The following is a 23,054-nucleotide window of genomic DNA, read 5'->3' on the forward strand; positions in this document are numbered from 1 at the left end:
TCACAGATCTCAAATTGTATTAATAAATTACTGTTCAGTTCAGAAGTAACTGGACTCCAGCTACAGTCCTCTGAATATATTTTTATTGAAATGTTTTTTCTCCAGTTTTTCAAAACTGTGTAGACGTGGTCTCAGGAATTCAAATCAAAGACGATACCATCACCTATGCTGCGCCAGCAGGTGGCGATTAGATTAGAAATGTTATGAAACAAAACAGAAGATTATAAGCACAACTAAATCAGTACTAGACCAAAGATTCTCACAAAACTGTTGTAGCTCAAGTTTTCCACAGAACTGTTTTCTCGATCCTCCCAGGCTGTACGATCTTTAGCTTACTTTGGAGTTTACTGGAAACAGTCAGGACAAAGTGACACATATAAGGAAAAACCCTTAAAAAGGTCTTCCATGCTAGGTCTTTTCTGGCATCAAAAGTAAGAGGAGTCAAGTGTAATGTTGGCCTCCATGTCATGGATTTTAATAACCAATAATATCCAATCCATAAATATAAATCACGGTTTTAAAGAATCTCGACTGCTACAGAGTTTTTTAAATTCTTAGTTTTTGACACCAAAAGTTCTATTTTTCTGTGAATGGGAAGTGCAGAAAAATCAGTAAAGCTCAATACTGTATGTATAGTATTTTATTGTTCAAATTCATTCAAAGGTGAGCATTAAGTTGTTGGCAGCAGTGGCTCAGATGACCCCCCCCCCCCCCAAAACAAAGAGACAACATAAAATATAACAACAAATTGTGTAAATTGGAGAGTAGTATGAGAATGTAGCAGAGAGAGTGAAAGTGGTCATCATGTCCTCCAGCAGCCTAAGCCTATAGCAGCATAACTACAGAGATAGGTCAGGATAAACTAAGCCACTCTAACTATAAGCTTTATCAAAAAGGAACATTTCAAGCCAAGCCTTAAAAGGGAGTGAATGCTGCAAGTCACTGACTGGATGCAATCTGCTGGGTTTCCTTAGATAGAAAAACTTTTTATCCAATTTGAATAAAAAGCTAACTCCGACTGCACTGTTCAAATGTTAGGATTAATTGGAATGTATGTACCTGACTGTTGTGAAGTGCCTTGAGACATGTGTTGTGAATTGGCGCTGTATAAATAAAACTGAATTGAATTGAATTAAAAGTAGGCAGGGTGTCTGCCTCATGGACTAAAACTGGAAGCTGGTTCCTCAGGAGAGGAGCCTGATAACTTGCCTTGAAGTAACAAATGCATCAACTAGTTTTTCAGCATCACTCTTGGATAGAATATTTCTAATTTTGGCAATATTTCCGAGGCAAAAGAGGGAAATCCTAGTTTATTATGAGGTTTGAATGACATGTCCTAGTCAAAGATAACACCAATGTTTTTTTTACAGCTACCTTAAGTGCTTGTGGTACATGTCCATTTACTATGGGTAGATAAATCATATCTAAAATGGGGCTGGTAATCAAAGGGAACACTTCCTTAAATAATTGGGTTGAGAGTTGAGTTAAACTCCATGAAACGGGCAGGTCCGTGATGTGTGTTGCTTCTGTTTTTTTCTGTTCCAAGTAGATTCATATCTAGAAATCATGTTATCAGTCAATTAAATTAGTTTTCTATGCACTACATTCCTGTTTAAATGAGAAAAAAATAATCTAGTCCTGTTTTTTATTAACAGTACTGAAATAAAATGATACCTTAGATTGGACATCAATGAGCAAATGTAGTATTCTTTCTTTTGAATCAATATTTCAGAGAGCAACAACAAAGCGATAAGTGTCTACACGGCGTACATGACAATTCTCAACCAGCATCCATTATTGACTTCCGGCCTTCTATTTAATCCCATCTATAAACTCTGCTGTGATGTGCTCCAGACCTCCAGTGTCAGAAAAATTACTTAAATTCTTGCTCCTTTATTTGTGTAGTACTCAACATGTAGAGAAAGATTTTTTTTACGACTGATCAGAGAATGGCAAAATGTGAAACATTCCTATAAATCACACGGCAATAAGATGAAAAACATTTCAGGAGTTTAAACTTTGACACAGTGTCATGCTTATTACCAGGAAAATATGTTTATAGTAACGCATATATTTTGATGGAAAGTTCAGTGTTACACACCAGTAATCGCTGATCCACAAGGGACGAGCTCGGAAAACTAGAACTGCTAAAATATAGACTACATTAGGGCTGCAACTAACGATTATTTTGCTAACCAATTGAACTGTTGACAGTTTTTTTCAGTTAACCGAATAATAGTTGTTTAGCAAAAGGTGCTAGGAGATTTCTTTTACAGAATTTGAACCAGGTAAAGCTAAAACTATGCCACTTGAGGAGTTCTTGATAGACCATATTTAAAGACAAAGAAAGTTCTTCAACTTAAATGGAAATTGTATCTATGTTTTGAACAATTTTGGCTTAATTAATGCTCTGAGTGGGTTGTTCTTTCAGCAAATGGCATGTATTAGAGTCTGTATTCTCCAGTTAACGATAATTTGATTGCTAAATTAGTTCACGGTTTTTTCAATAATCAATTAATCACAATTAAGCTGATGAACTGTTTTAGCCCTAGACTACATATTTCTGTCAACATCTTTCTATCTTCATCCATCTGTCTCTCTCCATCTTTCTATCTTTATCTTTATATGTTTCTTTCCACTATTTGTTTCTCTTCATCTGTCTATCTCCATTTAAAATGAGATTCTGAATTTTCATATAATTGTCATACAGTGTTGGAGATTCCGTGTGTAATTTTTAGTGTCAGTCCAGATGAGGTGATTTAAAACATTCACTGGGTCTCATTTTAAAGAGGAAACCATTTTAACCAGGAATGTTTGGCTTTTGTTCACCAAGAGTTACAGATCACTGCTCATCATTTGTTTTTCCATATCTGATTTCAACAAACAGAGAGTTCGGTAGGTTTTGCACCAGCTTGAGTTACAGTTCAGCCCAAACCTTTAATACGTCTGGCATGTTTAGATTGAAAGCGATATGTTAATTTTACCTTGTTTCTCCTGAGTGAAAGTAAAACACAAATTTAGGAGCATCCCACCCAGAGTCCAGCAATTCGAAGAAATATGTCATTGCTTATAATTATTTGAAATGAGACACTCCATTGTATTGAGAATAGTTCACAAGTGTAGGACATTTAAAACAATCACTAACATGCCCAGGTCTGGCCACCCTAGCACGCAGACTTCAGGATGCTAAAAGAAGTCTCAAAAAACCCTAAAATGACATCAAAAGAGTTTCATCCTTTATCACATTTTGTTACATTATAACCACAAACTTCATAATTTATTGGGATTTTTTTCAACACAAATTATTACCTAATTCTGAAGAGAAAGAAATATGATATATGGTTTTTACATTTTTCTTAGAAATAAAAACCTGAAAAGTGTGGCGTGGATTCATATTAAATGATCTGATTCAATACTTTGTTGAACCATCTTTAGCCATAATTACAGCTGCAGGTTATATCTCCACCAGTTTACACATCCAAAGACTTGTAGCTCTGGGTGCATGTTTAGGGTTTTTCTTCTGTTTGAAGTTGAACCCCCATCTTAGTCTCTTAACAGGTTTTCTTCCAGGATTGTCTTTAATGTAGGTCCATTCATTTTCCAATCAGCCAGAAAGTTCAAATTTGGCCCAATTTGAACAGAACACCTTCTTACACATGTTTGCTGCAACTTTTTTTGACTTTTTGTTTTGGCTTTCTTCATGCCAGTCCTCCAATAAGGTCACATTTGTGGTGTGTGCAATAAATAGTTGCGACTGTCTGTCCAGTTAAAGAATTCTCACATCTAAGCTGTGGATGCCTGCAGCTCCTCCAGAGTCACCTTGGGCCTCTTAGCTGCTTCTCTGAGCAATCCTCTTCTCGTCAATTTAGTATGACACAATTGCAAACTTACCGAGGCATCGCCATCCACCTACAGTCATTTTCAGATAAAAGGGGGGAAACTGTCTACCTTTCAATGTATTAAAAGAAAGGTTTAAAATAAAATATAATTTTCCTTTCACTTCACAATTATCACCTAAATCACCTAAATCTTTAAGCTTACCTGTATTCCTTATTAATTTTGACTTTTTGTGCCATTTAGGTTTCTTCTTGCTACACTTTGGTCAGCAGCTGTTCTTTTTAATAAAATAAGGCTGGTTTGACTTTAAGTTGTCAAATTGAAGCAGTAGAAAACATAAATGAAACAATAAATTATCAATATAGACATTCTTCCATCTTTGTATGTCCTTTTTGGTTAAAAAAACTAATCTGAAGGATTCTTATCTACTTACCAGTTTGGTTTTCTGCCCTGAAAATGTTCTCCTGTTAGGGTGTTTGGGTGAGAAGGAGAATGAAAAGGTGGAGGACAATATTTTTTTGATACCTTTCATCTTTTCATTCACACAGGATCATGTAAACATGCTGTCCTTCTAATTCTGTCTCCTCAGTGCAGACCTACTTGTCTCGGCTCATCCCCGGCTGTAAAGAAGATAAACATTTAAGCTGAAATTCATTTCAGAGCCTTTCCCTCCGCTGTGTGTTGACTGCTAATCGTGGGGCACAACGGAAAAAAGGCCAGGTTTTAATGCAATGTCTCCGCTTTAAGAATGAAGAATTGATTTAGGACAGTTATTTACACGCTGTAGCTTTGTGGTGTGGAGCTCAGTTTAGGTTTTTCTTAGACAAAGGAGGGTTGTTGCTTGTTAAAGGACAGTGAGCATCTTTCTGCTACATATTTTGTTTCATACTCGTGGGTTTTCTATGTGGTCATAATTTAGAGCACAGCATGAGTTTTACAATCTGCAGTTTCTGCTCTGTACTTATTTTTCATCGCTTCTTTGCAAGTACAGATAAAAGGCTCTGAATACCATAGTAGACAGATATATTCACTGCATTGATTTGTTTTTTTGGTTCCTTTCAAATTCTTATGCACAAGAGTCCTATAAAGACAGTTTAAAAAAAAACACACACACTTCAACCCACATTTGCTGTTTGTGTGAAGACACAAAGAGTTTTAAAAATAAAAATTTAAAAAATATTTTGGTGGGCAAAAAGTTGCATGAAGACGCTTTGATCAATAGAAACAGCTTTCAGTCACATTAGTTGTCGCAGAGTGACGTTTTCAGCAGTTAAGAGAACATCGCTGGACTTAATCTTAACCTTTAGCCAATTATGTGACAGGCAGTGGATCTGCACAGCTTCAGACTTTTAGATTTACACCAAATGGGGTTATTAATAGGCCTCTTGTGGTGAAGGTTGGTGGTTTTTACTATGAACCTGAGAGTAGAATATTTTATTTATACCCCGCCACTCATTTGATTTGGAAATAAATGGCAGCTCCTGTTTGACTGAAGCCCAACCTATCAGGGAATCTCAGTGGGCCTTGTAAGGTTTTAAGGATCTTAAAAGGGTTTCTGTGGCATCCGAGGCTGTACCTTTTTGATTCCTGCAGAATAAAGTTCTGTCTGTTAATAATTTGTCAGCTGAGGAGTTAAATTATTAGAAGTAAATAAAAGAGAGAAAATGGGTGAAACAGAGGTCGTGGATTAATTTACAAAGGAAAATTGACTGCCCTTGTCTCTCAATACTAGTACTTGTAAAGAATTTGAAATCAGTTCATTGTGAGTGCAGACATGTTTCAGCGTGATTGTGTTGCGGACATGCAGAAAACTTAGAATACGTTGACTACATGTGTCTGCAGGTTTGAGATAAGTGCAAACAATAAGCTTAAATGGAAATGCCTGCTGCAGACGCATATGAATAAGAATGCTAGGTAGGTAAAAAAACAATGCTTATTCAATTATAATATTGGTTTATGTTGCCATTACTGCACCTGGTAAGATGTTTAAAGCACAGTTGTGGTTTCTGACAATACACAGGAGCACCTTTTTGTTATGCATCTTTCCTTGCATATTCTCTGATATAACAGTCACAATGGCCTGCAGGAAGAGCCGCAGAATAAAACAAGCAGTGTATCAGATCAATACTCTGTATTTAAATATGGATGTCTTTGGTGCATGAACTGATCTATGAATGTGCATACTGTATAGAAATCAACGTGATGAAGTGCTATCCAGCTGCAGTCAGCATGGCTTTAAGTGACTAAATAAGCTTTGATGAAGCCCTCAGTATTTTAAAATCCTTTTTGCAGCACCATTTCGGGTAAAACAATAAACTGTGAGATATTAGACATGGATGACTTGTTGGCGTTTAAGTTGCAGCTTTGAATATAGCACTAAAGTTAAAGGCTATTTCTTGCTTTTAATTAATACATTTGGAATGCATTTGATCATCTGTTCAGCATAAAAACACTTACCGGTTCAAAACTGCAGGAACTCAACACTCAACAGAAATGTAATAAAATACAGTTTTGTGATTTAGGGAACTTTTACTCTATTTTCAGAAACGCACACAAAAGACCAATAATTTAAATGTTTTTTTTGACATTAGCATGCCCTGGCATTCAGTTACATGTTAAAGCCACAGTGCGTACAGGTAAACCTGGACTGAAATATTCTACACTCATTCCAGATATGGTGAATCAGGGTTTATGATATATGAGCCCTTTATTGTGACATGCATAACGCCAGTTACAGGTATCAAGGTAAATCCTTTTCAGAAAACTATTCTGTTTCTATTGTTCCTTTTCATGAGATGCCAAACAAAGTAACGGACAGGATTTTTGTCTGAGCATACCCTAGAACACAGCCCTGCCCTCCCTTACCTGTTGCTGTGAAGTTCAGGTCAGCTGGTTTAAGGAATGGTCCTACTCTTTTTTTCCTGGCTCAAGAAATACAAACTTGGCTTTTGAAAATGTTTCCGGTCATGAAAGTCATGGTGCAGAAACTACAATAAAATAGGCAACGCTAGTTTAAAACTGCAGTGGGCAACTTATCAATGGCATACAGGCTCTACTACTGCAGATAGTCTGAATAACCAGCTTGTTCTACTTGTGTTACTGTATAAAGAGCAATATTCTGTTATGATTTACTTAAAAAATATTTCTAATATTAGTAGGTTTGTTTTATAAAGTTTTGTTTAAGTCTATGTATGAAAATCGTTTAGTTTAGTATAGATAACATATAATAACTGTAACTGAATATGTTATATTAATTTTGCAGTAGTAGGAATAATTGTTGAACAACATGTTTCCGTCAAACTTTTGTAATTTCCCTCAAGGTTAACAATCTCATGCCAACCCAAGCCTCAAAAAAAGAAGGGAATTCTTAATTTCTTCAAAAATATTCCCAAAAAACTAAGATTCCGCTGAGAATGGCAGCATCTTTGCTTCGCTTTATAGTACTTTGCGTGTTTTTGTGTGTTTGTTCTGCTCTTTGCCACAAATCTCTGGGCATCTTCCAAAAAAGAGGGGCAACGATGTCTGCATTGCCATTCAACCCTCCACAACTCCCCTTCGCCATTTCTCAGGACCTGAGCTGGTTCCCATACGTGGACACTGTTTGGAAGAAGGTCCTGCAGAGACTGTACTTCCTGCGACAGTTCAAATTCACTCAGCCAAAGGAGCTATTGGTCTTCTTCCACACTGACATTATTCAATCTGTTTTGTGTACATCCATCACTGCGGGGTTTGGCTCAGCCACAAAACATGACAGGGCCAGATGTTTGCACACAGAGAGCAAAGCAGTACGAAAGTCAAATTCCTGGTTTGTGTGCAAAATGTGGCCAATAAAGTTGAGTCAGATTCTAAATCTTTGTTCCTTTCTTGTAAATCCAATAGTGTAATTTGTCTCGCCTTATATGCTGGAGTATTATTACATCTGAGCTCTTTCCATTAAAATGGAAAATAAAAAACAATACAGTACGTAGCCCAAAATATAAAGCACATTTCACATTTAAAATTATTTTAAACGTTTTGTACCATTGGTGCCCTTCTGTTGCTGATTTTCTGTGCAGTTATTGCATAGAAACTGCTAAAACCACCCTTTTTATTGGCTTTATAATTAAAAAAAATCTTTTTTGGTTTTGTGTAAGCCCCAGTAGAGGTGCCAAAGAGCCACATGTGGCAGACCTCAGGTACAGACAATTTGGTTGTCCAATACGGACTTATTTAGGGGGACTACTGTGTAAATGTAAAAGAAAATCTACTTGTAAAAAAAAGAATGTATCCAAAAAAAATTTGTTAGTTTTTTATGTTTATTTCATGAAAGTGAAGACCTATATAGAGTAAAGCAGTGAGAGTATGTATTAGTAGTAGGGGTACACTGATTGCAGTTTTCTGGCTGATCACGATTATCGATCTATAAAAAGCCTGACCTGCCGAATCAGATTTGGGCCAAACCGATTTCTTTATAACCAACACTGTCAGGTGTCATAAGGTCACAACACACCTTCAGTGTTGTCGACCATTGTAAACTGCGCACATGCAGATGTGACTTGTTGGGCGGGTCTGTCAGTCGGCTCCATCTCATGAGAGAGAAAAAGGGGACCGTGGGTGATTTTCAGACCTTTGCTGAGCTAGATAGGTTTGATGGATAAGATCAGTTTCACATGTAAGTATTGGCCAATCACGATAACCCACAATTAAGAAAATCGAAAAAAAGAAAAAGAAAAAGAAAATCGGGGATGATCAGTCGGTGCACCCCTAATTAGTACAGGTCATGTTGTGATTGACCAGTTGCTGACCATGGATCCTCTGTTATAGCAGATGTTAAATGACTATATTGCTACAGACACTCACCAGCCACTTTATTAGGTACCCCTGTCCAACTGCTCGTTAACGCAAATTTCTAATCAGCAAATCACATGGCAGCAATCCAATGCATTTAGGCATGTAGACATGGTCAAGACGATCTGCTGCAGTTCAAACCGAGCATCAGAATGGAGAAGAAAAGTGATTTAAGTGACCTTGAACGTGGCATGGTCACCAGATGAGCTGGTCTGAGTATTTCAGAAACAGCTGATCTACTGGGATTTTCATGCACTACCATCTCTAGAGTTTACAGAGAATGGGCCGAAAAAGAGAAAATATCCAGTGAGCGGCAGTTCTGTGGGCACAAATGCCTTGTTAATGTCAGAGGTCAGAGGAGAATGGCCAGACTGGTTCGAGCTGATAGAAAGGCAACAGTAACTAAAATAACCACTCGTCACCACCAAGGCATGCAGAACAGCATCTCTGAACGCACAACACGTCAAACCTTGAGGCGGATGGGCTACAGCAGCAGAAGACCACACCAGGTGCCACTCCTGTCAACTAAGAACAGGAAACTGAGGCTACAATTCACACAGGTTCACCAAAATTGGACACTAGAAGATTGGAAAAACGTTGCCTGGTCGGATGAGTCTCGATTTCTGCTGCGACATTTGGATGATAAGGTCAGAATTTGGTGTCAACAACATGAAAGCATGGATCCATCCTGCCTTGTATCAACGGTTCAGGCTGGTGGTGGTGGTGTAAAGGTGTGGGGGATATTTTCTTGGCACACTTTGGGCCCCTTAGTACCAATTGAGCATCGTGTCAACGCCACAGCCTACCTGGGTATTGTTGCTGACCATGTCCATCCCTTTATGACCTCAGTGTACCCATCTTCTGATGGTTACTTCCAGCAGGATAACGCGCCATGTCATAAAGTACGAATCATCTCAGACTGGTTTCTTGAACATGACAATGAGTTCACTGGACGCAAATGGCCTCCACAGTCACCAGATCTACTAGCAAGGTGTACCTAATAAAGTGGCCGGTGAGTGTACTGTCAGGTGGTGTAACCATGAATGCAAAGAAAAGCATTGTGCAACATTATGAAGGAATAAAGACAGGGAAAAAGGAAGGTAGCAGTTTGAGGGACCCAGCCAAATTGTGTACATTGAAAGTGTCTGTGAACCACAATAGTCTACATGTTTACATTGGTATTAGATATTTGTTCACTTTTTGTTTGCTTTGAGAGTATTAATGCAGGACACAGATGTCAAACTCTATTCCTTGAAGGTTGGTGTCCTGCAATGTTCTGTAGAAGGTTAGACATATTTTGCACTTTATGTTTTTGGATTTAGAGTAGGCATATGACCAAGAGAGGAACTGTGTATACTGTGTGAGGAAGTCATAAGTGGTAGAAAAGTATGTAAGGGTTGTGCAGACTATATACAGGGACAGCAGGACAGTGGTGTGGTGGGGGTGACCAATAAATTCAAGGTGGGACTCGGATCACTTTTGAGCCTTTTCTTGTTAGCAGTGGGGATGGACAGTTTAACAGTTGAGTTTAGACAAGGGTCCACATGGACTATGGTATTAGCAGACCGAACATTGAGGAAAGACAAATATTGGGGCTGATTTGTGACAATGGCATTCAGAAGGTGGTAGTGTGGCTTGCTGATGTATGGTTCGGAAGTGGTGGCAATGACAAAAAACTGATGTGAAGATTTTAAGCTTTTCACTGCAAGTGACTGGCATCGACAGGATTAAAAATGTTGAGTGGTTTAAGACAAAGTTAGCTGCTGGTTTGTACAGAGGAAGGACTGCACATGTTTTGGGCTGAACTACCAGGGGAGGAGTGAAAAAGAAGAAAGAACCAGTAAATTAAGTTTTGTACTTTTTTACAGCCCCATTCTGTTCCTAACTGCATATTTGAAGTTAAACCCAAAATCATTTTAACCCCCGGCAGATTTAGATTTATATTTTCCTTCAACCAGGACGTCCTCTTAAAAAATATTAAAACTTTGTAAAAGTAGTTTTTTTTTATTTTGAAAAATGTGATGTATGTTTTTATTTATTTATTTATTTAAAAATATTATGTTAGCAAATATTTCAACTCTTCTTAATAATCAGTGGAAAAGCCTTTATTGGCATACAGACAATTAAATAATTTTTAGAAGTGCTGATCAGCTCTTTAAATGCTTCCAAGCGTATTTGAATGATTAACCTTGGTAGGACATAGGAAGGCCTTCTTACATCACCCTAATGTTTAGCTTCATTCACAGAGTCTCTACCAGATACAAGTCAGGACTCTGGCTGGGCCATTCCAAAATGTTCAAATGTACTTCAGGTCAGAAGAAAAATGTTTAAAACATCACTTTCAACCTAAATCAGCTAGTGGAATAAATAGTTGTGGGCCTAAATGTGTTTGTTATTGTTGTCAAAAAGCAACAAAAAAAAGTGCCACATTTTACCACTGAAGGGTAATATTGACAGCTCTTATCCAGCTAAAGTTCATCCCCAAACCATCTTAACTAGAGGGATTGTTTAATCCCATCACACTAAGGCGAGCTCAGTTCAAACTCCTCTTCTTTTAAATCAGAATCAGATTTATTCGACAAATTTGTGCAAACAAACAAGGAATTTGACTTTGGTTCCAATCTGCTCTTAATGAAGACATTTTAAATATAAATATACTTTTTGTAAATATGTTTAATACGGTGATTTTACTAAAGAGACAGACATGGTTGACTTAGTGCAAAGTTTAAAGTTTTCTGAAAACATTCATGCTACTTATGAAAGTATTTATTTTAATGCTTTTGTGCAGAATACTGATCCATAGCTATTATGAGAAATGACAGCAACATGTGGCGTCACTATTGGCAAGTAAAGGATACACATGGGCTTCATGATTTGGCAGTTAACTCACTGAGTGTGATTAATTGCATGGAAATGAGGCCCAAATTTATATAATTTGAGCTCTAAGGAGTTTCCCACGTAGGGATTGTTACCAAATGACAGATGGACAGCTAAAATGATCCATTGTCAAATGTGATAAGTGAAAGCATGATTAAGTGGGGAAAATACTTTGGTATGTATACCTGTTTTTGTCAGAAGACCATCGGTCCTGCAGAAATCTAACCACATTATGGTATTGAAACATATTTCTTTTTCTAAACAGGATGGCTGAATGGCAGTTTACTTACGGGGAGACTGTCAATCTGTATGTGGCACAAATACATATTTAGTTCTTTTGTTTATTAATGTAACCTTGGAGCTTCTGCCACAAAGTTTCCAAGTTATATGTTGAAGTGAATACAAAGTTAAACTGGCCCAGCCAGCAGCTCTTGTAAATAGAGGAAAAAGAGGACAAGGGTCGGCAGATCGGGGACTAAGGGAGTTGAAAATCAGTTCACTGTGTAAGTTGCATGCAGAGCTCCATATGGGCTCAATCCCAAGAATGGGGAAAAAATTGTCACAGGGCGGACTAGATAAGCGTAGAGCCAAAAGTTGCAACAGAGGAGCTGCACTGTCCGACCCTGAGCCGGAGTGGATTCCTCTGAGGATTCACCAGTGCTATGTCTGTCCATGTACAGGTGCCCAGTTCAGTTTTTCTCTCCTAGAAACATGGTTAGACGTTAAATGATTTAGGCCTCCCTGCCTCTTTTTAGATGCCGCTGGTTATAGTACAAAATGACAGAAATTTAAGTCCACATAATTTGTAGAATGAAAATTACACTTCAGTCCACAATTACTGTAACCGCTGATAAAGACATGTAAAAAAAAAAAAGCCCAAAATTAATTCAGTTGCATAATCCCACACTGAGATGTTTACATAAACATAACTTTTATTTTGACTTCATCAGTTTTGAAAAAATCCTAAAGCTCACCATTAGAAACCTGCAGCAAAGAGCTGTATCTTGAGATACACTATTATAAACATAGAGTATGGTAAATGCTACGGGATTTTTAACTGGAACTTATTGTGGGTTTGGTGTGAAATAAAGCATAAATACTTGCAAAAGCACCTCATTTCCACTATAAAGTATGGTGAAGAATCTGTCATACTGCGGTCCGGTTTCCTCTCTAAAGGCCATGCAAACTTTGTTGGACTGCATGGCATCATGATCTCATAAATCTATCAGGACATTATAAAAAATCTAGTGAAAATTGTAAAAGGATCATTACTGGGTCTTTCAGCAGGATCATGATAAAATTAATATGGCCAACTCATCCCAGAAAACATTCACTAAACATAAAACATGCTTTCCATGCCTATCTCAGTCCCTCAACCTAATTCCTAAAGACAACCTGCAGGTCCATCTGAAGAAAACAAAAGATGACACCCAGGGCTCTGGACGATCTAGAACCGATCTTAAACTTTGGTGCAAGTTCCACTGGTGGCACTTGATATGTCTTTTAGTGGTACTTAGAGTTTAGAGTCTGGGATTTCATGGTGAATAAAAAAAAAAAAAAAAAAAATGCAAAAAATGAGGTGACGAGCAAACAAATCTCAATTACATCTGAAAATAGAACTTGGACCCTGGGAACAACATTAAACCCAGCTCAACTGTGGTCTTGTTCCAAGTTTGAAAAGCTGTGAAGACATACTGATATACTAAGGGTTCAGGCTGACTACCGATAGCATTGCATATGTTGCATTTTTCACAAGCACTGTAGCAACATGTTCAGAAGGAAAGTTGTTCACTGGGTTTTGGACTGCAGCTTTCAAAAAGCTTTAATAGTTGAACATTTTAAAGGTAAATTTAGTTAATTTGTGCATTATTTTGTTAAATTTTAATATTAAAATGGTAAAATGTAGGGCTGTACGTTGGAGCAGTCGGCAGTACTATTGCATTGCAGTCCCGGGTTTGACCCCCGGCCTAGAGTCTTTCTACATGGAGTTTGCATGTTTTCCCCGTGCATGTGTGGGTTCTCTCTGGGTACTCCGGCTTCCTCCCACTGTCCAAAAACATGACTGTTAAGTTAATTGGTCTCTCTAAGTTGGCCTTACGTGTAAATGTGTGTGTGCATGTTTGTCCTGTGTGTCTTTGTGTCATCCAGCGATGGACTGGTGACCTGTCCAGAAAGTACCCCGCCTCTCGCCTGTAGACTGCTGGAGATAGGCACCAGCTCCCTGTATGGAATAACTGGGTCTAAAAAATGGATGGATGGATGTTAAAATTAGATTTAAAATAATTGTTTTGTGAATGTACATGTTCTGTTTTATGGCTTCTTTGTTTAAAAAAGTACAATCAGAAAGACAAAATGTTAAAAAGTAGTTGTGTTCCTGACACAAGAAGAGGAAATAAAAGAAATGTAGGAAATTCTTCTAAGTATTTTATTGATCAACATTAATTTTTCAACCCTTTTTAATGTAAAATTATACTTAATAAATTTTATTCTCCTTTTGTTGAGGTAGGACTTCAAAACTTTGTTTCTCTAAAGGTGGGCTCATTCTAAAAAGCATGCAGTATAACAATGTTTTCTCTTTTCTTTTGTTAAATGATGTAATACAACACACTAAAAAGGTCTGTTGTGAAATATTAACGCAGTCCTATTAGCAAAATGGGATTGCAAATCCAAAGTAACAACAGTCAGGCTGCTAAGAAGCACCTTTGTTGAAAACAATTATTTGATCATGTGGGATTTTTTTCCACCACTGAGCAAATGTTCTCAAATTTAACATTAGATTTTATAATAACTTATTCAGTGTGAGATGACATTACTGCAATAAAACAATATTATAAATAGGCTTTGCTCATCTTTGCCAGGGGTGCCTACAGTGTATCTGTGCAGGGTGCTGTATTATTATCATTAACATTTTACTCTTAATGATTACAGAGGCATATTTTAAGTGAAGTAATTATAGAAAATATCTTGTTGTTTCAGGATCACGTAAAGACATGATACCGATTTTGACACGTCATTTAGATTTAATGAGCCACACATCCAGTTTGCACATTATTTCACTTAAAAGTGGGATCCTTATATTTCGGCTCTAAATAAGAAACATGACTGGTTTCTTATTGCAGGAAATCTGCAGGCTGCAGGTAGCCATCACTGAGCATGTTTGCTACAGTGTGCCTCTAATGATGCCTGGGCTTTCTGATCTCCACCAGTGCTTGTTGGGTAACAAGGTGATAATTGCAGACAGATGGAAGGTTGCTGAAAAAACAATAAAAGCAATGTGTAGCAGTGTTAGAGAAATTTTTATACTGGAAACAGATTTTTCTCTGAACAAAGTACTGAATATTGCATCAGCACATCTGCCTTCTCATTCTCCTTTATTTTATTCATATTTTGCTGGGGTGTTGTTTTGTAAGACATTTTGTTGCTGTGTGTGGATGCAATTAACAATAATAAAAAAAAAAAGCTAAATATTTATTTTTATTGCCAGAACATACCACACAAAGTAGATTAAACCCTGCTGCATATATTTATATGTTCATTCAGGAAAATGTGAAATCTATATATTTATATTTCACTACAGTATCTAATGGAAAGCCTGATTTGTGTGGATGAATCAGGTTTTGTGGTGTGTTGTGGTACTGCATACTCAAAGCAACCTGGTGTTCTGTTCCAGGCCGGGATGATCCGCACCGACTCAGATGAGTACTTCATCGAGCCGCTAGAGAAGGGCACTCAGGAGATGGAGGACAAGGGCAGGGTCCACGTGGTGTACCGCAGGTCAGCCCTGCTGCAGGCTTCCGCTGACAACTCTGTGGACTACCAGCAACAAGGTAGGAGGCTAGTCCACAGGCTTCACTGTGCACAGGGTAGATTAAAGTCAACTGGACTGCTAGTAGAAGTGAGCGTTGTAACTACTCCCTGTTGATCCTTTCAGACTGCAAAAACCTTTGACCTTTCTTTTTGAGCTCCTGCCTTGAAGTATGGGCTTTCTTGGGTCAATAAGTACCCATGAATCTCTAGGTTGCATGTTATCTAATCATCTGTATTCTGACTGTAGAAAGCAATGATTCTTGCTGGAGAAGCTTTGTTCCTATTTACCAAAACTGAAGAAAACAGTGGAGTAAGCTGTATGGAATCCAGCAAGATTTTAAAACAGAGCATGCAGCTTAAGCAAAATGTAAAAAACAGGTAACAGATCCCTTTATTAGGTGTGCATTCACAGGACACATTACAACCGCAAACCTCCAGGTTTCTATTGGGATTTATGATAGCGTGACACAAATTGAAACAGTTTTCAAATCCTTTTACAAATGAATTTTCACTCTGATACATCAGATAAAATCCTTGGCATCTGTTTGACTTAATAGGTCAGCTAATATTTAAATAGATAATTCAAAAGTCCATCTGTGTGTAGTGTAGTCTTGTGAAGGAACACAGCAGACAGGGTCAGGTTAAGGTTTTAGAGAAGTTTAAAGCAGGGTAAGTTTATGAAACGGTACCTGAAGCTTTGAACATCTCACAGATCACTCTTCTGTCCGTCATCTAGAAATGCAAGTGTATGGCAAAACAACAAAACTACCAAGACATGTTTACCGACATTTACAGTCTGGCAAGGACATCATTAATCGGAGATGCAGCCATGGGTAATTACAGAAGAGCTGCAGTGAACTACAGCCCAGGTGGGAGAATTATTACCAGTTGAAAGTTATCAAGAGTTGAAGTTATCAAGAGTGGTATCATGGGGTCACCAAGTCTTCATAACAAACATTCATTTTAAGACTGTGTATCAATAATAACAGAAGGGACTTTATTGTATTGATTTGCATTGTGGTATTTAAAATCTTAAGTTGAATCTCTTATCTTTTTCTGGCTCCCATCTTTTTATGCTGTATTAAATCAATAGCAGTGTATAGGGATAAGCACTGTACTAGCCACAGACTAGACTAGGGATATAGCTACCCCTTGGGTTGGCTTAATTATATAAATTTCTCTTTATTTAACGTAAACTCCAAAAATGTTTCGAGTCCAACTGTCAAAGCGACAGTCATGCTTTTTGTTGGATAACAACTGAAAGTGAATCTTTAGTTACTAATCTTGATAATGTGCAAACAAGCAATAGCACTGTAGTGTTAGAATAGTTGAAAAACGTTATACATTGTGGTGATTGTATTCTGTAGTTCTCAGTGTTCCTGTAGCAGGTGAAGGAGGTTTTAATTTTTACTGCTTATTGACCACCTTGAAAAAGGATGCTTCAAAAATAAGTAAGATGGCACCAGTGTTTGGCATACATAAATATTTGATAAAGCCAAAAGTTTAAATGACTGCATAGATGAAAATCATCTTCACCCTCTTCCTTTATCTGTCAAATAAATGTCATCAATGGCACAAAATCTAAAAAAAGAGGACTAATGTTTGAAATGAAGGAAAGCCAAAAATTCAGTGTAAATGTCTCAATGAGTTGGAACAATCACAGGTTTATAGCCTCTTGTAATTAAATTAATCTGTCAATGATCACTGTGAAAATGAGTTCCTGCATCAAGTCATTGTTGTAATTTCCTTTGTCTTTATTTAACGATGATTGACTTATGAATACAGGGAAGCCATACAATCCTTTCCAAGTTCATTCAGCTTGAATGTTTCCACGATTTGCCACGTTGCAACCGCAAACCTCAATGCGTTTAACTGGGCTGAACAACACAAAGTAGAACATGATTGTGAAGTGAAGGAAAAATGAAGGTGTTCTGAGATGTCCTCAGAGGTTTGTTAGAGAACAATAGTGATCAAACAGCTTCATGAAGATCAAGGAAAACAGTAGAGAGGTGGGGAAAGAAGTACGACGTTTAAACATGGTTTAAGATATATAACAATATCACAAGTTTGGACCATCTCCAAAAGCTCTGTTCAAACCATCTGGAAATTGAAAGAGTATGGCACAACTTCAAACTTACCAAGATATGGCCGCACAAATCTGACAGGCCGGACAAGTAAAGAATCAATCGGAAAAGCAGCCAAGATGCCAGTGGTACTTTTGAAGAAGCTGCGGAGATCCATAGCTTATGTAGGGTAATACGATGAAAGGACCTTTATTAGTCATACACTGAACAAATTTAACCTTTTGGGAAGATCAGCAAAAAGAAAGCCATAAGAAATACAAGTTGCAGTTTACCACACACCATACGTGAAAGAAGGTGCTCTTGTGAGATGAGACCTTGACTGAGTTTCTAGGCCTTTTAGGCAAATCATAAGTGGTGTCAGAAATGGTCCATCATCCAGAATACATCATCCCCACTTTGCAACATGGTGGTGGCAGAGTTGATAGGACAAGGATGGAACTAAAAATAGGACAGTCACGGAAGAAAACCACTTAGTCTGCAAAACACCTAAAACTGGGGCCAGAGGTTCACCATCCAGGAAAACGAGGGCTAAACATACTGCCAGAGATACAATAGAATGGTTTAGATCAAACCATATTAACGTGTTAGAGTGGCCTGTGTTTTCAGAGATGCTCTCCTTCCAATCCGATGAGCTTGAGCTATTTTGCAGGGAATGGACACAATTTTAAGTCATTAGATATGAAAAGCTTGTAGAGACATACCCCAAAAGCCTTGCAGCTTCAATTATAGTGAAAGTGGTTCTACAAAGTATTGACTTATGCGCATGACACATATCCACAGACATCCACGTGCACGTGCTCTGATGAAGACATTTACATCACGCACATCAAATTGCAGCCTTTTCTATTTGCTGATGTGCAATCTGTGCCCATCTCCATCTGCATTTAAGTTTGTAGCTAAAATTCAGATTGTACAGCCTTATCACATGCATATTGTGAGTAAATATGTATGCAGTCATCATGAATACAAAACAACTGGGATGCTTGGTCTAAATGTCCAAGCTTTTAATGGAGTCAGTATTTAGTTTTTTTAACAAACAATCTGCCGGCTGAACTTTTTGCCCCGATTGGTTTTAGGAAACTATTTCCTCCAACAGATTATTTTACACTAAAAAGAGAAAGATCATCTGAAAGAAAATTGAAAGTGTTTTAAGACGTTTAGCAACTACAGTTAATTCGTGGGTCCAACATTTAAATTTAGTTCCCTTTTTTTTTTTTACCAGAAGCACACTGGCATATGAGCTGTAAATACAGTACACGAGGAGTGTTTCTTCATCTTGGAGTTTTTAGAAATCTCAAATGCATTCTGCTGGAGTCCATGTTCCAACATTTTAGAGAAACTTGCATTAAGGCAACTAAATTACCAAAAGTTTTTTAATTTTGTTTGAAGTGTATCATTACATCTTATATCAGATATTTAAAAGTCATGGAATGGCATAGCCCACACCTATGCTACAGACATAAACTCACTGGGCACTTGATTAGGTACACCTGTCCAACTGCTCGTTAATGCAAATTTCTAATCAACAAATCACATGGCAGCAACTCAATGCATTTAGGCATGTAGACATGGTCAAGACGATCTGCTGCAGTTCAAACCGAGCATCAGAATGGGGAAGAAAGGTGATCTAAGTGACCTTGAACGTGGCATGGTTAATGGTGCTAGACGGGCTGGTCTGAGTAGTTCAGAAACTGCTGATCTACTGAGATTTTCACGCACTACCATCTCTAGGGTTTACAGAGAATGGTCCAAAAAAGAGAAAATATCCAGTGAGCGGCAGTTCTGTGGGCACAAATGTCTTGTTGATGCCAGAGGTCAGAGGAGAATGGCCAGACTGGTTCGAGCTGATAGAAAGGCAACAGTAACTCAAATAACCACTCGTTACAACCAAGGCATGCAGAAGAGCATCTCTGAATGCACAACACGTTGAACCTTGAGGCGGATGGGCTACAGCAGCAGAAGACCACACTGGGTGCCACTCCTGTCAGCTAAGAACAGGAAACTGAGGCTACAATTCACACAGGTTCACCAAAATTGGACACTAGAAGATTGGAAAAACGTTGCCTGGTCTGATGAGTCTCGATTTCTGCTCCAACATTTGGATGATAAGGTCAGAATTTGGTGTCAACAACATGAAAGCATGGATCCATCCTGCCTTGTATCAACGGTTCAGGCTGGTGGTGGTGGTGTAAAGGTGTGGGGGATATTTTCTTGGCACACTTTGGGCCCCTTAGTACCAATTGAGCATCGTGTCAACGCCACAGCCTACCTGGGTATTGTTGCTGACCATGTCCATCCCTTTATGACCTCAGTGTACCCATCTTCTGATGGTTACTTCCAGCAGGATAACGCGCCATGTCATAAAGTACGAATCATCTCAGACTGGTTTCTTGAACATGACAATGAGTTCACTGGACTCAAATGGCCTCCACAGTCACCAGATCTCAATCGAATAGAGCACCTTTGGGATGTTGTGGAACGGGAGATTCGCATCATGAATGTGCAGCCGACAAATCTGCAGCATCTGTGTGATGCTATCATGTCAATATGGACCAAACTCTCTGAGGAATGTTTCCAGTACCTTGTTGAATCTATGCCACGAAGGATGAAGGCAGTTCTGAATGCAAAAGGGGGTCCAACCTGGTACTAGCAAGGTGTACCTAAGAAAGTGGCCGGTGAGTGTACAATACAATTTTTTCTAACAATTGGTAGTAAAACTACAATTAAAAAATTAAAAAAACATAATCTTTGTACCTTGTTTGTCAAAACAAGAGGTTTTAGTGATCATACTCTTCTCTCATTAACAACACTTGTGTATCCCATTTTAGCCTGTGTTTACCCTGTCATTGTAGAAATCAGCCAACGTACTGTTGCAGCATGTATAAGGTGAGCTCCATTTATCACAGCAGGAGTAACACTAAAAAAAGGACATCATTTTTGGATCTCAAGATGCCCACACAAATCTAAACTTGCTTTTCTTAACCTGAATCTGGGAATTGAATGCGCTGTTGAGGCAAACATAGGCAGCCAGAAGATAAGTTAGGAAAACACGTTAAATACCCAATCTACATGTGTTTTTGTCTAAGTGAAAAAGGATTAGTTAGAGAATGCATTATTGCTGCAGTGGGAGATTATTACCACTGAAAGGCACAGCCGCCTTGCTGTTGGATTCGTATTCGTTTCCATGCTATCCTCATGGGATATTTCCGTGTTGATTGGATTTCTTACCTTTCACCAGTCAAGTCTCTGTCAGGCTCTGCGACAGGAGGACTGTCGAATTGATTTTATGACTCTGCTGGTGGCGATGAGAGCAGTTTAATATGTCTTCTATTTCCTCATCATCTGATGAAGTTAAAGGCAGTGAAGTGAGCTCAAGACACTGTTCGTTGGGAGAATATTATTCATAGAGGCAGATTCGGCAGCTGAAATATTAGCTTATCTACGTTCTCCCTTGTAACTTAATTTGTCAACCAGTAATCAACAATCTTTCTGTAATAAAATAAATATTCATTCAGTTCTGAAAACATTGAAACATATTTCCACATACTGTAAATGTCCTTTGCTATTAAAGTTGCACCAATCAGAGTTTTGTGGCCAGTTTCCAGTCTCAGATTTTTGTAAAGCTTTTACCAGCTGTTGTGTTGTGCTATTGCTGTGACTTGCCAATAGGTGGAGTGGTTGTTGAAGAGAGGTCTGAAGCATCTGTCTCCTGCTTTTTTCTGCTTTATTTTAACACTGCAATACCACATTATTGGCGACAAGGATGGCTTTTTCTGTGCTTTTACCTGCCTTCTTCATGCTTTGTCCGGGGGAACCGGTGATGCCTTGTTCGACATGGCTAAAATGTTCGACATCTACATGCTGGTAATAGCCACTTTGGGGGACGACTGGCCTGATGGAAGAAAAGGCGCGGTTGTACTCCATGCTCTGGGCACCGAAGGACAAAGACTTTTCTACACACTGCCAAATACGGGTGATACATATGATGCTGCTGTCACAGCCTTAAAAGGACATTTTTAACCCAAAGTGAATGTCGGTGCAGAGCACCACAAGTTCCGCCAGCACGCACAACGACCGGATGAGATGGTAAATGAATGAAAGGAGACAAGGAAAGTTTCTTCGGCTCCTGCCCCTGCCAAGGCCCCCACCACAAGAACAAAAACGCAGTTCTTGCTTCGTTGTGGATCTGCTAACCATCTCGTTAACAAGCCTTCATGCCTGACTGCAAAAGTAAAGTGCAGAAGCTATGGAAAAGTAGGACATTTTTCAAAGTGTACCGATCATCTCATAAAGAGGTGTATGAGATCCTAAATGAGCTCACAGTTTTTGAAATGAACAATGCAGTGTGAGAAAAAATATTCTGCACTGTGAAAGTGAGTGTTGATGGACATTACAGGGACATTGAGTTAATTGTAGATACTCATCTGTTTCCATTATTGCTGAAAGCACTTATCACACTCTATTTCCAGAATGTGCTATAAGTCAGCCTAACTTTGCCCTTCTTACGTATGCGAAAGAACATTCCTGTCACAGGATGTTTACAAGTGACTAGGTATGATGGACGTTCTGCTGAAAGTTTTTAATTCATGGTAAAGTGAGGTGTAGCTCTTCTGGGCCTGGATTACTTTGAGGCTTTAAATATGAAACTTGAAGGAAAGACCATCGTTACTGCTTCTACTTCGACAGGAGTAATTCCTTTTAGGGAGATAGGCTTTGTTAAGAACTTTATTTACCAAGTGCAAGTAAAGTCAGAAGATACTACAAATGCAACAGAAACTACGGCGACTTCCATTTTTAGTGAGACAAGCTGTTTCAGAGGAACTTAGACACCTTCGGGATACAGGCACCATAGAACATAATGATGCTTCCCCTTTGGTCTTGTCCATTGTTGCGATGCAGAGGAGAGATGGAGGGAGATGACGTATGTGGGTTGATCTGAGAGAGCCAATTAAAGCCATTGTTGCAGATTGTCATCCCTTACATCACATGGATGAACTGTTCTCAAACTTACGAGATGCTACTGTTTTTTCATTTATTGACCTTGCATCTGCCTATCATCAAATGCCATTACACCCTGAGAGTAGGAATATTATGGCATTCATTACTCAAGAAGGACTCTTTTGTTTCTGCAGGGTTCAGTTTGGCTTAGCATCACCTCCTTCTGCTTTTCAAAAAGTTATGTCAATAATACTTTCAGGTTTGCCAGGTGTCCAAGCTTACCTGAATGACATCATCTGCTATGGTGCTACACAAAGTGCCCATGATGGCAACTTAAGAGTGCTACATGCATTGAACAGAGCAGGGATAAAGTTAAATATGCACAAATGCAAGTTCAACCAGTCGTCTCTAAATTACTGGGGCCACACCACATTAAAAGATGGATTTCATCCTGACCAGGATGAAAGTCAGTGCATTAATTAATGCTCCTGCTCCAAACAATATATCCTCCCTCAGATCTTTGCTTGGTTATGCATCCTGGTATGCTAAATTTATCCTGGATTTTGCCGCAGTTACTGAACCACTATGTACATCACTGAGAGAGTCCACTGACACTAACTTTAAATGGACAAGGGAAGCTGAATCCAGTTTTAGAGCACTTAAGGGACTTACAATGATTAGCTC

General features: G+C 38.5%; 1 protein-coding gene across 5 annotated transcripts in view; it reads left to right on the forward strand.

Moving 5' to 3' along the window:
- Positions 1-23,054, forward strand: part of adamts3 (ADAM metallopeptidase with thrombospondin type 1 motif, 3) — a 230,382-nt gene that overhangs the window by 41,756 nt on the left and 165,572 nt on the right. For all 5 annotated transcript variants that reach the window (XR_007040605.1, XM_047381322.1, XM_047381318.1 and 2 more), the window contains one exon: positions 15,212-15,368. Coding sequence is in view for 4 of the 5 variants with exons in the window: in XM_047381318.1 (XP_047237274.1) it covers positions 15,212-15,368 (157 nt within the window). In the remaining variant the exon portion in view is untranslated. The remainder of the gene's footprint in view (positions 1-15,211; positions 15,369-23,054) is intronic.

Source organism: Girardinichthys multiradiatus, chromosome 12, assembly GCF_021462225.1.
Source record: "Girardinichthys multiradiatus isolate DD_20200921_A chromosome 12, DD_fGirMul_XY1, whole genome shotgun sequence".
Taxonomy (NCBI): domain Eukaryota; kingdom Metazoa; phylum Chordata; class Actinopteri; order Cyprinodontiformes; family Goodeidae; genus Girardinichthys; species Girardinichthys multiradiatus.